This window comes from Sitodiplosis mosellana, unplaced genomic scaffold (assembly GCF_009176505.1).
Source record: "Sitodiplosis mosellana isolate CC-2019 unplaced genomic scaffold, AAFC_SMos_1.0 Smas_scaffold_3, whole genome shotgun sequence".
NCBI lineage: Eukaryota > Metazoa > Arthropoda > Insecta > Diptera > Cecidomyiidae > Sitodiplosis > Sitodiplosis mosellana.
Genome location: NW_022595246.1, coordinates 4,784,910 through 4,800,683, shown reverse-complemented (window position 1 = coordinate 4,800,683; position 15,774 = coordinate 4,784,910). Strand labels below are relative to the sequence as shown.

The following is a 15,774-nucleotide window of genomic DNA, read 5'->3' as shown; positions in this document are numbered from 1 at the left end:
CCAGACTGATCGATCTGAAATAAATCGCGCTGATGTGTGGCAAAGATCCGAAATTCGATTAAAAATGCGGCTTTAATTGGAATCATATGTCTCTCTTTGGCCTACGTTTTGCACATGAATATTCAAGTAGAAAATTCTCACGGTATCGGACGGGTGGAACATTCAATTCACCGACGTCAACGTCAAGCGTTAAATGTATGCACAAAAACACCATTGGAACGGTTTTTATTGTAAGTGTCGGTTTAGTTTCTTCGAAATGCGTTCATTTTGTGCTTATGAGAGTTGGCAGGCGTGCGTGCGTGCGTGTAGCAGCAGCACCAATAGCAGCATTTCCATGTGCGTGTCGCAGTTGAAATGAAGAGAAATGTAAATGACTCGAAGTTAAGCATGCCGGAAAGTTCGCTCAAGCGACATCCAACAAGAAACAACTTTGCAGAGTCGAACATCCGGAGTGCGAATCGATGAGTTTTTCTTTGCCATTCATTGAACGATTATTGCATAACATTTTTTTCTTCTTTCTCAAAACATATGACTACCGTAGCCGAGTTATACATATCAAGTGTTATTGGGTGTTTATGTTGAGATGCAAAATAACAACCGATCAAGCCAATACCAAAATCGGATGAATTTGAATAAATTTTCCATTAATTGATTACTAATTAAATTCAGTTCCAATAAGATAGTTGCACCGGTAAAACGGGGCAATCGTATACATCGTATTTTATCGGAAAAGATCGTGTGAATGTGTCAACAACTATTAAAATTACATATTTTTTTACCAATGAGCGAGGAGAAATACATTGAGGTGACAATCACAATGGTTTTTTTCTTTCTCGATATGTGTGTGAAACCGATGGACGAGAATGAATTCTCGTTTCTTCTTTCTCTTGCTCGCGCGCACACTATTAGGCATCGTACTTGACAACACCAATACACACACAATGAAATTGTATCTATATCGATTTCTTATAAATATTTATGGCTTTTAATTTTATACATTTTAATGTGGTTGCTGTTGTTCTTCGATCGTGCGTCTATTCGTGCTTGACCGATCTGCTTGATGTGATTTCCTAAAAAGTCGAACAAAAATCAATGGATTTTAAGAAGAACAAGACAATGACGCTGATGATGATGACGACGACGACGACGATGGAAAAAAAAGTGTTATTTGTTTTGTGTGAAGAACTAAACAGGTGATGATGGCAGCTTATTAGCTGACGATTGGATGTGGTGTGCTTGGCTTTGCTTTGCTTGGCTTGACTTGGCCGACTGTGTGGCGTTATTCTGTGTTTGTGTGCGTCGTTGTTCGATGTGCGTGAGCGTTCATGAGTTGTATATGGAGAGTCGACCAGTCAACATAACAAATATGATAGTCGTGGTTGTGTGTAGGCTTCGATGTTTAATCGATTTGCTGCCACTTATTTTTTTCTGTCGTTGCTGTTGCTGTTGCACACGACACTGCGTTTGCATCAAATGCGTTTGAAATAAATTTAATTGAAATGTGCCACCGAGATGTGGTGCGAGAACAACTCACCGCTCACACACACATGCAGTAGTAGTGGCGGCCACAAAATCCATCTTCGAGCATGTGATGCAATATCTTCATTATAATCAAATAAGCGAGTAGCCGCGGAGCACTCACGTGAACACAAAACCAGCCACCATTTTTTTTTCTCGCTCTCTTTCTCTCGCCGTGAACTGAGACAAAACTATATATAGAGTTGACTCGTCGACAGTTTGAAGTTCGACCGAATTGCACATTATAAAATGTGCGTGCGGTGATGAATGTTTAAAATTCAACACGATAAATTATGCGCGAAAATCGAAAATAAAATTCTTTTTTTTTTCCTCTCATTCAGCCACAATTTATACATATATGTGGAGTGTGTTTTTTCTGCATCTGCACATACACATATGTATATGACTATTTGACTCAGAGCCACGCGGTAGCTTTGCGCTTTGCGCTTTGGGCTCTAGCATGTTTGTTTTTGTTCAGAAAAACATACACAAACTGTGCCACACTCGGTTAAATTACAATGTAAATTGCATTTTAAGAAAACTGGAGAAACAAAATAAATTTATATTGCATAATTCAAGTCAACTTAATTATTACGTGTTATAATGATTATTATTTTTTTTCGTCTTTCGTTTCGGACTATTTTTTTAAGGTTTGCCTTTTTGCACTCTTCATTGGAATCGATCCGCGCGAACGATTATGTCGTTAAGAGGAGAAAAAAAGAGCATAATTAAATATAGATTTAATATAATTAACACTGATGTTTAATATATTTTCTCTGGCTAGGTTTTCATTGGGTCGGCTGTTGGTGTCGCTGTGTGCTTGTGTGAGCCTATATCGCCGCTCTTGCACAGCCGTTTTAATTGGAAGAATTCAAATCAGCCAACTAAATGACATTTTAATTGATAGCGCGTCCGAATGAAATAAACTGAACAAAGTTTTGAAAAACCTACAAAATATTGCGCAGTGTCTTTCCATCGTCGTGGTCGCAACAGCCAAACATTTTGTTTTTCTCGAACCGGTGATCCATTAAATTGATCGGTGATTTTATTATACTAAATGAGCCAAGATAAAAATGTCCATTTCAAATATTTTGGATGTTTTTCTCTTGCGTATTTTTTCCTGGTCGAACGTCAAGAATGTTTTACTACTGTATCTATTGTTAAGCGCGCGATAGCCACTTAGCAGATTAACATTGCAAATTAATTTTTTTTTAAGCAATACCCAATGTTCCGTGGAATTGAGGTTCGAACTCTAAAACAAATGTGAGATCTTGTGCTCAAAGGAAGAGTCGAAATTTCTGCGCTCCGATTTTGATGTATGTCATTTCAAAGACGTTTTGGTAACCTTTTCCATTACATAACACAATAAAACAGCCAATGACCGAATGAAACGACGAAACATTTGAATTCAAAACATTTCCCCCCGTAAATTAAGTTAAAGTAAAGATTTACCAATGTTAATTAGTATCACGACTAATTTATTCCAACCAGGTATTTGCATTTTTTTTGTGGCAAATGCCTTTTCCTCTTTGAGCCAGGTTTTTTTTTGGAAGAAAAAAAGCTTCAAAACGATTCTGTGTTGTTTCTTTGCAAGCCATATTTTTCGATAATTTTAATAATGTCATTTAGCATGTGGTAAAAAATGTTGGAACATTGATTTTGTTTGGGCTGTGAATCCGTTCAGATGCAGATTCTAAATGATTGAAAAAAAGAGCAGATGATTCTGAGCAAAAAGACCAAAGATTGCGAGCAAATCGTGCCAAAAATTAAGATCACTGCATGTAGATCAGTTTACGAATCGCATGGCGATTAAGAAAATGCAAAGCATTCGCTCGTTCACTCTCTGATACCATTTCACTGTTGTCATTTTAATCATGTTGTGTGTTTCATTTCAAACACACAGAGAGAAGTATATTTATATTCAGAAGCACCGAAAAATCCGACTAGAGAGAAGAAACAACAAATAAATGGTTCGAGATAAAATTGTGATTTTAACTGTTACTGCGTGTTTGCTACTAAACGTGTGGTTGTTGTTGTGTTTTTTTTCTCTTCTCTCTCCTGTTGCTGTGTTTGGCCTGTCGTTATACTTTTTGGCGTCGTCATCGACAAAACGCGTCCAATATAGCATGGGAATCGAAATATGCAAATTAAATAATTTTCGGGTGACATTTGTTATCGCATACAAGTGTTAGTGACACACGAGGTAGGAGCGCACGAGCACCTGAAAAACCAGTAACAACAAAACGAAGAAACGAAGAAAAAAAAACCTGTGGCTGTGTGTTGTTGCGTATTGTTTTTAGTTTGTGCTGGGGCTTTTGAAATAAATTATAAAATTAAAATTTACAACGAATGATAAGGAGGAAGGCACAAGAGAGCTCCGTTTATTATTTGATTTGGAACGGAATCACTTTGAGATTTTCATTGGATTGGGTCCGTGAAATTTACACACACATAAAGCTCTCAAATCGGTGCATATATGGTTAGACGATGATCGCGGCTGTATCGCCTTCAATATTATGTTATTCGTCGAATTGTGGCAGTTGTGAGTGCAAAAAGGAAGAGAATTCCTCGCGACACATCTCTTGGAGAGAGGCAAAGAGACAAGACAAGGCAAACAAAAACACACCGAGAGAGAGAGAGAGAGAGAGAGAGAGACGATCTTCCTTCAATGCTTCGATCGATTAAAAAAAATGTTGAACACAGTGAAAACGCTGTTGTTGCTTGTTAGTGCTGTCCGTTTGCTTTTCTTGTCTGCACACTCTGTTTTTGGTTTATTGCTGGTATTCCTTTTCGTCGTTTGCCTTCCTTTGCGTTTCATGTGTGTGTGCGGTTGCGCTCGCGCGATTTGTTCTTCTACATCGTTTTGTTTTTGATATTTTAATGATTATGATGCGACAATTATTTAAATCAAGACACATACACGCGCTCGTAAAACGGCCCGACGTACATGTATAATGATTACCAACCACAAGTTACCACAAGCAATATCCAGTTCGAGTGGATCGTTTGCTCACTCATTCGATCGTTCTCTTAAAGGAGCAGAGAGAATTGAAGAAAAAAAAATGCGCACCGGAAAAAAACTTGATGCTCAAGTATCTGACTTCAACTACTTACTTGAAAAATGAATTACTACAATGAAGCTGCGAGAAGTGCCACGAAGAAAAAGGCACAGGTTTGATATCAGCACCGGTGACAATTGAGTCGGTTGTTTGTGCGCGATCGTGCGCGCACACAGCAACAAACCTTCATAAAATATAACGATGACAACTTGCCCAAACATAACCACTTGAAATGAAGCGAAACATCTATAATCCGAAACACATCAGAACCAGCACGTTCAGAAGATATGTCTTGTAAATTATCGCTTGAAATCGTCGACCGTATGATATTCACAATCTTGTTCGCAATGTTCCTTGCTGTCCGTTGCGTATACAGCCGCAGTTTGGATGCGACAGGGACGGCAGTAAGCGAAAAGCGATAACCGAAAATTTATCGAATTGACATTAGCCGAATTATAAAATTATCAATTTAAATAATTTTATTGATAATTGAATTAATTTTTATGAGCTTCGACTTTTTCGGCTGTTTCGTGTGTGCGCGCGTTTGCATCGTTGCACGCAATGTACACAATTTTGGGCTCCTGCAGATTGGTCTCGTCGAAAGATGAAGAAAAAAACACAAACGCAAAAATACATTGTGCGCTTAATGACCGTGTAAAGTATGCAAATAGCCAACGGCACGGCACGGTGCTATCTCACGGTGGTCAAATGACAACGACGCGAATCTGTCTCTTCATTTGGCTTTTCGCATTCATTTTGCCTTGGTCCGCCTGTGTGAAAAGCGCGAGCGACCGAAAATGTGATTCATAACTTGTTAATTTATTATCCAAATTGTTTCACTCGTTTTTTTTTTTCGTTAACCATTTTTTTGTTTTGTATATTCATGGGAATAGGTATTTGTTTGTTTTTTTTTTTTAGATTTTCCTTAATCAATTCTAATTTCTACAAAAATAACTTCATTCTGGATTGTGACTTGACTTTTTTTCCAAGTTTTCTAATGTTTTTTTCCCGTTTCTGTTGGTAGAATGCGATAATTTTATGATCAAACCGTTCATCACAATCAAAAATGAAGAAATAACAACGAAAAAGAAGTTTTCAAATAAATACCATGTGGTCCGTATCCAGTGGAGTAGTATCTTCGATGGCCGGCATTTTCGAGCGAATAGAATGCACCCATATCGGATGCATCGACGATGCCTCCATTGTTGGCATTTGCGGTGCCAGATGAGCCGGTCGATTGATGGCTTGTCCCAGCATTTGGTGATCCACTCAATCGTGGATTGTCGTACCACCTCGACTCAGCCGCCGATGTCATATCCATAATCATAGAGTTCTCTTTACGTTTTCAATATGTGAAACAAACAAAAATTTTACACACCGCGCGCTCTCCTGGTTTTTTTTTTTTTGCTTAAATTTTTATACTGTTTCTGTTATTATCACGCACTAATTGGGCTGTGATTTGTGTGCTGTTGATCGATTTATATGGGATTTGATTCTTTTTTTTTCTTTCTTCGTCCATGAATTACTCGATGACCACGACTGTTTTTACATTAAGAAGACATTCGCTCATCATTTTATTTTGTGGTTTTATTTTTATTGATTTTATTTGTTTGCTTTTTCTTTTGCTTGCTCTTTTTTTCAACTCTCTGGTTCTTTTCTTCGTTCGGTAATAAAATCACACGATGACGACTGAACATAAAACAAAAAAACGAAGTATTAGACACGGAGCCAATTGGAAATAAAATATGTTTGATCATAAAACAAAATATCCAAATGATGCACACAGACACAGGAGACGGAGCAAAAAGAATGAATAAATAAAAAAATGTCACTCGATTTTTTGAACCGTGAGAGTCTTTGATTCACATAAAACTATCATTCTTGGTACTCTCACACCACACGACGAATTTTTTCGTTTAGTCGAGAAGAAACGATGAAAATGTTATATTTTTAGGTTGACCATCAAATACCGATATTTTATCAAGTTCGTTCGTTTTTTTTTTTCTTAAATAATTCACATGCGAACAGAATTTTTATGTTTACTTTGACTCACCACAAATTAAATTATACGGCCGATTAAAAAGTGTATTTTTGTGGATTTTTTTTTAACTCTCCGTTGAATCTTGTACCACAAATAATTTTAATTGAGCTATTTCATTGGTTATTAACTTGCGGATGAAAATGAATGCACAAATCGATTGAAAATGGCTCGATAGACAAATTCCAACTGCTCAAGCAGTGCACAAAAAACTATGTACGACTGCCTTGGCTGCGTGCACAATACTAAAATCTATTCGGATCGATCGTGTGTGCGACAACTATTTGCCACAATTGAAAATCCTTCGGCTGTCTCGTTCTGTCTCGCTCACACCTTCGTCTCTTTTGTTCCTTTTGTTTGAAACGAAACTGTGTTGCACACCGCCCGTACCTTTGCTCTGTCTCTCTTCTGTTGATGCTTACTAATCGGTTAATGTCAGGCGCCAACCCCTAATGATCCTATATCCGATTTACTATCGATGTCTCTCTCTCTCTGTGTGTGTATGTGGATGATCTGTAAGGAAGCAGAAAGAAAAACAAACCATTGAAACATTGTGCACAAAATAAGGTAGAAGAACTATTTATGAGCGGTTTTTTGTGTGACAATTTCGAGGTCAGTTCTTTCGTTGGCAGAGTATTCGTTTCAATTTTTGCCTAATGAGTTCAATATTGAAGAGAGTATTGAAAAATCAATGGAAAAAGAGGCAAAAAAAGAGAAAAAAGATACAAAAATACAAAAGATGTCACAAAATTAAAAAAAAAAAAACTCAAAATGCAATAAAAAAAAAATAAAAAAAAAATCTGTCAACAAAATTGTTATGCATTTCAATCCGCGGAAAACTTGTAAACTACCGATGCAACCGACTGATTGAATGAACGAATGAATGGAGTCGTGATCGTTTATTGATTAATAGCTTTTCTGCAATTTAAAAACGTCGTGTCTCAATTACTGTATGGAATATAACTGCAAAACGGCCGATTAATCGATGCAATAAAATCCTTCTAAATCCAAACACTTGTCGATGGTTAACGAAAGCAATCGCTCAACTGATCATCTATGTAATTAATATTGGTGATCAAACTGCGAATAAAAACGTGTACACAGCTATTGCTGAGTTTTGTTGTTGTTCATTTTCCATTGCGATTATCATACCAAAGAGATAAAACGTTACTAGACATCAAGATACGTGTATCAGATACAGCGCGCGTTCGCCTTTCGATGGCTAAACATCGAAAAAGAAACGGCATTGATTTCACCGACTTGCGAATCAATTCACGTTATCAAGAAAAGAGAATGTGGAAAATCAATCATTGCTTTATAGAGATAATTTTGACAATTCTGGACAACAAAAACAACACACGGCAACCGAACCGAATGCTATTTCGATTTTAAAGTACATGTATTTATCTTTTATCGTAATATAAGGAAATTCCATTTCATCTAATCGCACAGCAAGCTGTTGACAAATCAGGCAGAGCGGATTTGTGCGTTTGTCATTGCCGAAATCTAATCGATTGACAACGCACTTTGCAGTGTGGTGTGTTTTGTTGCGCGTCAATCTCGGCGATAAGAAATTAGATTAACATTTTCAATCAGCTTTGGGCTGATCGATTTTCTGTTCCTAACGGTAAATCAATCTTAAGTATGAGCAATTATACCGAAAAATTTAATCATCACGGAAAATTGCTGATGAAATATTGAAATTTTTAAAACAAAATTATCGCTTTTAAACGTTTCACTGCGATTGTATTGGCACATATCCGTCATACGGATTCCGTTCGATGTGTAGATCTGTGACCGTTCAGCGGTCACATTCAATCAGTGCACTCAACTTGTTTGATTCTTATCGATTTTACCGGATTATCGGCGCTGAAAAATGGCACTTCAAGTTTTTTGGTGTTTAAAATAGACAAAGAACAATACTCAGGAGTGCAAATTTGTTTTTAGCACAAACGTTTTTTTTTTCTGCGATAGGAACAATGTCGCTTATCAATGGCTGGCAAGTTGGTGAAAATCATTTTTGACATCTAAGGTCTATATTTCGTTTTCGACGCGATAACGTAATTAATCAGTGTTACGATAAGAATTGGAGAAACAAAAGTCATATCATTTTTTTTGGTGTTTCTTTTTAAACCGTTCAATCAATGTTGGTTTTTTTTCCAATTGCCAGTTCAAGGACTGTATTTCGTTGAAAAGTACAAAAAAAGGCAATTCAATTGGACGAGCCGCTAAAAATAGGTGAAAAATTGGCAATATTTTCGCATATTGTGTACAAGAGTTCTTTTTGAAACGAAACAAAAAAAATCCACTTGGATCACTTTGCGGCAACGTGATTTGTGGAGAAAAAAAATATCAGTGATTGAATTTGATTTCGATGGCCAATAAATAATGTAATCGACATGCGCTCGCCGCACCTCATAATTCATATTTATTGTGAAATATTTTGATGTATTCTTCGAAGCAAATCTGCCATAAAATATTAACAATGTAATTAGTGAGATTTAAATCACACAAGTCGATACTCAGCGATTAGCGTCGACTGATTTATGAACGAATCGATGCGCGGTAATTAAATCTCTGACGAATCGAAGACCAACAACAACAACAACAAATGGGCAAACAACGGGAATAAACCGATTTTCTTTGCATAATGAATGATCAATTTAAATCATTTATCCGATGGACAAGAGCCACCACACACCGGGCGCTAACACATTCGACATTTAATCAATGAACCAAAGAAGTGGTAGAAAAAACGTTGATTTTTCAATTGTTTGCCAGTTTACCATTTGCTATGGAACACTTCGACGCGGCGCTGTAATCGATATTAAAACATTTATCATATTTTTTTGTTGTTTCGTTTGACTTCAGAAATTTTTAATTCATACGAAGCGCGCGAGAAAAAAAAATTTGAGATCCACGAGTGGAGTTGAATAGCGTGTGCTGCTAGAGGTGCTAGCGCGAGATAGAGAATGTGCCAGCAATCAGCATTAACTAAAATAAATTGAATCGATCGACGGAAAAGAGATTGACCTCTTCGAAATTTTCGGGTTTTCTAATGCCATTCGTTGTGCATCATTCCGTTTCCATTATTCGACGCAGTATGCTCTCGCTCTATCTAGCGCTCTATTTATTACATTGATTTATTTATTTATTTTTTTCCCTTTTTCTCGATTGTACGTGTCAGTTTTTGAAAATTGTTTATCTTGTTGTTTTTTTCTTCCTCTATGGATGTTGTTACAAATGCCCAGTTAATGTGTGATTCACACTCACGGCCATTATTTTCGTAACAATAGCACGGCGCGTATCTGCATAGTACAACTATTAACGCCGTGTACAAAAGAGACGAAAAAGAATAATCAATAAAAAAAAAAATGGATCGACAGAGGAAGAAAAAGAAACGATTTAGAAAAATTGAAAGCACAGCTTCTTGTCACGGCGTGCGATTCCTTATTGGAATCCCATTTTTCATAATTAATGATTTCGACAATAAACGAGAACTTTGTGCAGTTGTTGGAAATCGACATAGTTTGGCCTTTTTTTCGTTAATTTAAAAAAATGTGTATGATTTCTTGAGTGCACACTTTCGATCAAAACCCATCCAAAAACAGAAAAACTGAACAATCACCGTGAATCGAGAGCATTGTTGATTTCGAAGAAAACGGAAAAATCATTGTGCAAACGAAGAAAAGAGAAAAATGGGCAACAACGAAGTGTTTGCCACAGACGCAAATTCGTTCTTCATATTCCACATATAAAACATTTTTTTTTGTGAGTACGCTGTAAATTAAACTTGCCCATTCGCTTCATTTTCACGAAGGATACATGTTGAAAGTGTAAACGAAGAGAAGGAATGGAAAAAAAAAGAGATGAACAAAGAGAATCAAACTACCTCGTAGCCAATGTATATATTGAATTCACTCCCATTGGGTTTTTGTTTGTGTATCAATTTTGATTTATTATTGTTTTGTTCTTATTTGCACTTGGTGTTCTTGTGTGTCTTTGGCTGCGACTGTGTCAGAATGTATCGAAGTTTTTACTCGATTTTATTTTAATTATTCGACTGGCGTTCTCACTCCCTCGATGAAAAAAAAAATGAGCTGCTGCGTGGTTCATTCTTTTTTTGTTTACAAAATTCAAAGCTGAAAATTGAGCATTCTTCAGACAACAATATTTTGAAAGGATTCAAATTACAAAGGTCGATGACAATCAATACAGCCGATTCATTCTATGCTTGAATTTTGTGTCGTTGAACGTGAAGCTTGCCTATTTCTCAACGGCAAATTTATATGTAAAACATAATTTGATACTCAGCTTATGAATTTGGTCGGAGCATTCAATTTTGGAAATGCTAAACAGAAATAGAATAAACGAATGAATCGATGTCAAACTAAACCTCAAAGATCTTGTTCATATTATTCCAAAACGAAAACCTATGCAAAAATTAAGAATCGTTTTGTGTGTGTGTGTGTGTCACCCAAGAAAATTTATTGAATGCGTTTCAAATAACGTTTTAACTTTCCAAAGAAATTCTTCTAACGATCCAGCTCTATTGATGGCCAAAGCAGAGGACACAAAATTGTTTCACAAAAATAAAATAGAAGATGAAAACACAAAATATTTTGACTGAATATCAAATGCAAGAGAGAAAACAGGTAAAATACAGGTACCCGAAAAACCGAATTGAATTTTCTTCGTTATTTTTTTCCTTCAACATATTTTATTTATGGTTTTTCAAGACAACAAACTCAACGAATTCTGTGGAACGAATAAAAAAGAAATCAATAGATTCTGTTTTTCTTATTCACTTCAAATTAATTTCTTTCTCTCTTTTGACTATCTCCAGTGCTCATGTTTGCTATTATTCTATTGATTTCACAGTTTGAAGACCATTATTCAATTGTGTTCGGTGTGTGAGTTCTCATATTGTTCGGTTGATTGTTGTAATAAGTCTTTTTTTGCGCAAAATCGATGCGGGGGTGTGAGAATATTAAGTTAACTTTTTTATTTGTTTTTTTTTTTAATTGACTTTTGGTCTTTAAATAGGGCTCAAATCAGTTTGAACGATTCCATTGTTTGAAATGGAAAATTCAATGGGTGACACAGTGATGTGTCAATAAAACATGAAATTGTGAACGTTAAAAATCCACTTGAAATGACAGTGAGCAAAATGTTACAATGTGCCGACGGTGAACTGAGAAAAAAAACGACACAAGAACGTCAAGCGCGTACCCGTACACAATACATATATGTACCTGGAGTGCGGAACGGAAAATGATCACTGTACACGCAACCAATAAGCAGCTTAACTGAAACCACAAAATTGATGTGCAACAATAACACAGAGCGAAAGAAAAAAATCATAAACAAATTATCAATAGAGGATTGTGCAGAAAAAAAACTAGTCAATAAGTTGTGACTATTTTGAATGCATGAAAATTCGATGAAAATAGAGATAGAGATAAAAATGCAACCGAAGAGTGGGAAATAGATAATGATGTGGATTTAAAGGAAGCATGCCATAATCGGTAGATGGACTTTGAAGATTAATTTCGAAAAATGATATTCACATTGTGATTTACTGTTGGTTTGCATTAATTTTATGCATCGATATTAAATGGCCGCTACTTTTTATTTTCTGAATCTGTTGTTACCGGTGGCGATCCACATCTATGCACAAACACAAAACTTATCAATTTTATCTCTCTCGCTCGTCGCTCGTCGCTCGATAATATCATCATTGCTCGTGCACTCACACTTCAAACTCGGCTGTGCTGTTTGTTGCAAACTTTTTGTTTTATGTAACATTTTCGCTAATAAAAGAAATGTGTTTCATTATTATTGTAGGGAAAAAAAAGCGAATGTGAATTTTGTGGCTGGAGACGTGCGCGCACGAGATCGCTGCATTTGCTGTGTAAACACATCACAGTCGTAATGAATGCAAATACACATAATTGCTGGTAATAATCAAACATCGAAATAAACATAAACATATACATAGAGGCCTCGCGCGCTCGCCATCGTCATCCAGCCGGAATTGTAGATGAGTTTTTCTTTCTTCTTCTCTGTTTTGTTTTTATTTTGTGAGCAATTTAAGCTTTTTAACTTGCAGTTTTCTCTCATTGCGTATTGTTTTAGTTTTCACTGTTTGTGCGCGCGCGGCGCGGGTTGTTTCTACCTCGGTGTGTGTGTGTGTTTTTATTTTCATCATTTGTACAAAACACACACAATTTAGGCATTAGTTTCTTTTGTTGAATCCATTTTAACAGTACGGCGAGAAAAAAGAAGCAGCAACAGCAGCAGCCCATCGAAAATTCTCACAAACCACAAATTCCTCCGACTCGGAAGATTCAAGCAAGTTTCTTGAAATAAATGTGTATGTACGTTGTACACAAGCGAATGTACAATGTTACGCTTTATGTTATTTTTAAAATGTGAAAAATATGAAATAATGCCTATTAAATATACAGACATTGAGGTGAAATGGGACAGCCAGCTATGAAACTGCTGCTGCTGCTGCTTCTGCTGTTGTTGCACGTTTTTTGCTTCATACATTGAATCATAACAAATGTGAAATAAATTTCGTTAGAAAAATGAGAATAGGAACAACAATAAACTCGACTCTGAATTATTGATGCGGACACCGATACGATTATTTAAAATCTCTTTTATACGAGTTGCAGTTTCGCGCAATTCCGCTCTCGCTCTCTGCGTTTGTTATTTTCATAATTTCCTCTTTTATCAGATTGTGTAATTATAATCGAACGAATACACACACATACAATTCGTTCGCCAGCACTTTTATAGCCTTATCAATTGTTGTTAACCCGTTTCTGATCGAAAGCATTCAAGCAGCGGAAGAAAATTGTGTGTTTTTTGGGAAAAAGAATACCCTAGGCCAAAATAGTACGAGAGAAAAAAACTATGAGTAGGAAACTTCCTTGAAATTCCGAAAATAGAAATATTCGTGTTCCGATTGCGATTTATTTAAATTGATTTTTCATAGCGGCATTTCGCGAGAGGCCGACAGACAGAGAGAGAGAAATCATAATGGTTCTTATCGGTTTTTTTCAGAAGCGTTGCATAATTTTCAATTGCAACAATTTTTGTTTGCATAAGGATACATTTGATTGTTGTTGTTGATTTAGTTTGGTACCTTGCTGCTTCAGTTTTCGAAAAATTTAATAATGGAAAACACATTCACACACATACGGACGTACGGTAATTTTCGGTTGATAGGCAAATAAAAAATTCGGCTGGCATACTTCCAAAAAAAGCAGCACCCCGAAAACCGAAAAAAAATGAAACGCAAAAATGTAAATCTGCCACCAAATTTGATTTATAACGATTTCGCCCAGTTGCAAGCACGCACACACACACACACACACAATCGCTTTATTCCGATTTGAATTTTTTTCCTCATAGAACGTTCTATTTTCTGTCGTTGTTGTTCCTTTTCGGTTGAAACTTATCGATTTTCCTGTTTTACCGCTATATCAAATCAACTCACTCGTTATGGTTTTTTTTTGTTCGTTTCACTTATTGAAGAAACGCTTTGTATTTTTTGCTGCTTCTGTTTGTTTTTCTTTTCTTTTTGTTCAACCAAAATTGCATTCACTGTTCGCCAAGAAAAAAAAATAAAGTTAAAACATCTTTATATTCGGTTTTGTTCGGTTTAGAAACAATTTCGTGTCTATCAATTCAATCAATTTGGTTGTTTGATAAAGTTGTGTGTCGTCGCCGATTTGTTGCTCTTTTCGATTAAATATTCTTCAATTAGATTTCGGGGTTTAAACCATTCAAATCACAATTTTTCTTTATTATGAATCGTTTAACGAAACGCATTCGATTGGATTGTCGCGATTCGTTTAAAAAATTAATTTTTTTCTTGCTCAGATAATATTTCGTTTCAAATTTGTTGTATAATTTTTTTCCGTATTCTTTTTCGTTGTTTGAAACGCCACAATTACTGTTATCGGTGTTATATGATATGAGGATTCTAGATAGGAAATACGTACGGAACACAAATAAAAATTTATATATTTTCGTGAATAAGTGACGTGAAAACAGCACTCTACATATGCACACACACGGCAACGGTCGGAAGCCAACTAAATGCGCTAGTTCAACGCATTGAACGGTTTCGGCTGATTTCGTTAGCACCAGCAGAAAAAGCAAGACACACACAGCATACACAGCGTGTTAGCTGATATTACGTATACACGGAGTCAAACATAACAAAAACTAAGCAGACGACATGAGCGTGTGAGCAAACAAAAACGTTGAAACTATAACAGTGAGCGAGTGTGTGTGTGTGCCTGTGCATGCGTTTGTGTATGTGTGATGAATTCAACATTGTGCAAAGAAGAGAGGACCAACAACAAAATCCAGCATATTGAAACGCTACTGTGAGTGTACACGCGGCGGGGTTTCAATTGTTCGCCGAAACGAATACATGCACAACGGCAATCGAAATGTAAATTTTAACCGTTCCCTCTTTGTACAAACGTAGGCTCAACGTGTGTATGTATTGTGACCGCATGAAGTATCTCGTCAAAGAAACTTCATACGCTTGTCTCTTTCACACACGCTGCCCATTTCAAGGTTTTCGTTCGCTTATTCATTCTTCAAGCGGAACGCGCGTGTATGAGTGAGATTGCACAAAAACTGGGCGTATCCAAAGAAATAGCTGGGTATCGGGTACATGGTGAGCAGATAAAGGCGTGAGTTTTTGCGCTTGTGTTTTGCTCGATGTTCTACCGCACAATTTACAATATTCTACATCACCTTTGGCCGTTTGTAGTTTTGTTCACTGTTCGGCAACATTCACACACACACACACACACACACACATGCACAACTGTGTAAGATGTTTCATATGGTGTCTTTGAACGTGAACGCGTTGGCCAACGCGCTCAACATCCAGCCAGCCACAACGTCTGTATGGTAAGGTTCAGCATCACCCATAATAATCGTAGCATCAAAAGGTAAGTCACACATTCGCAAGTTAACTTCGTTTTTTTTACTTGCTCGCTCGCTCTTCTTCTTCTTCTTGTTCTGTGCAATGCGAACCGAAGTAATGTTTTGGATTAATCGGTGTTGAAAAGCTTGCGACTTTCGGTGGTTTTCGACTTTATGCCATTTCATTTTGGTCGAAAA

General features: G+C 36.5%; 2 protein-coding genes across 7 annotated transcripts in view; both read right to left on the bottom strand.

Annotated features, from left to right (window-relative positions):
• LOC129565746 (GATA-binding factor C-like) overlaps positions 1-14,793 on the bottom strand; it is a 78,497-nt gene extending 63,704 nt beyond the window's left edge. The window contains exons 1-2 of one of the 6 annotated variants that reach the window (XM_055440946.1): positions 14,634-14,793; positions 5,685-7,128 (exon numbers count right to left, since the gene is read on the bottom strand). In XM_055440946.1, the coding sequence (XP_055296921.1) occupies positions 5,685-5,904 (220 nt within the window). In that variant the 5' untranslated portion in view covers positions 5,905-7,128; positions 14,634-14,793. Of the gene's footprint in view, positions 1-5,684; positions 7,269-7,466; positions 7,689-14,125; positions 14,613-14,633 lie in introns of those variants that run through there. The other 5 variants (XM_055440948.1, XM_055440947.1, XM_055440949.1 and 2 more) reach the window with 5 other exon arrangements.
• Positions 1-15,774, bottom strand: part of LOC129565750 (transmembrane protein 192-like) — a 147,365-nt gene that overhangs the window by 108,365 nt on the left and 23,226 nt on the right. The gene's annotated exons all lie outside the window — the stretch shown is intronic.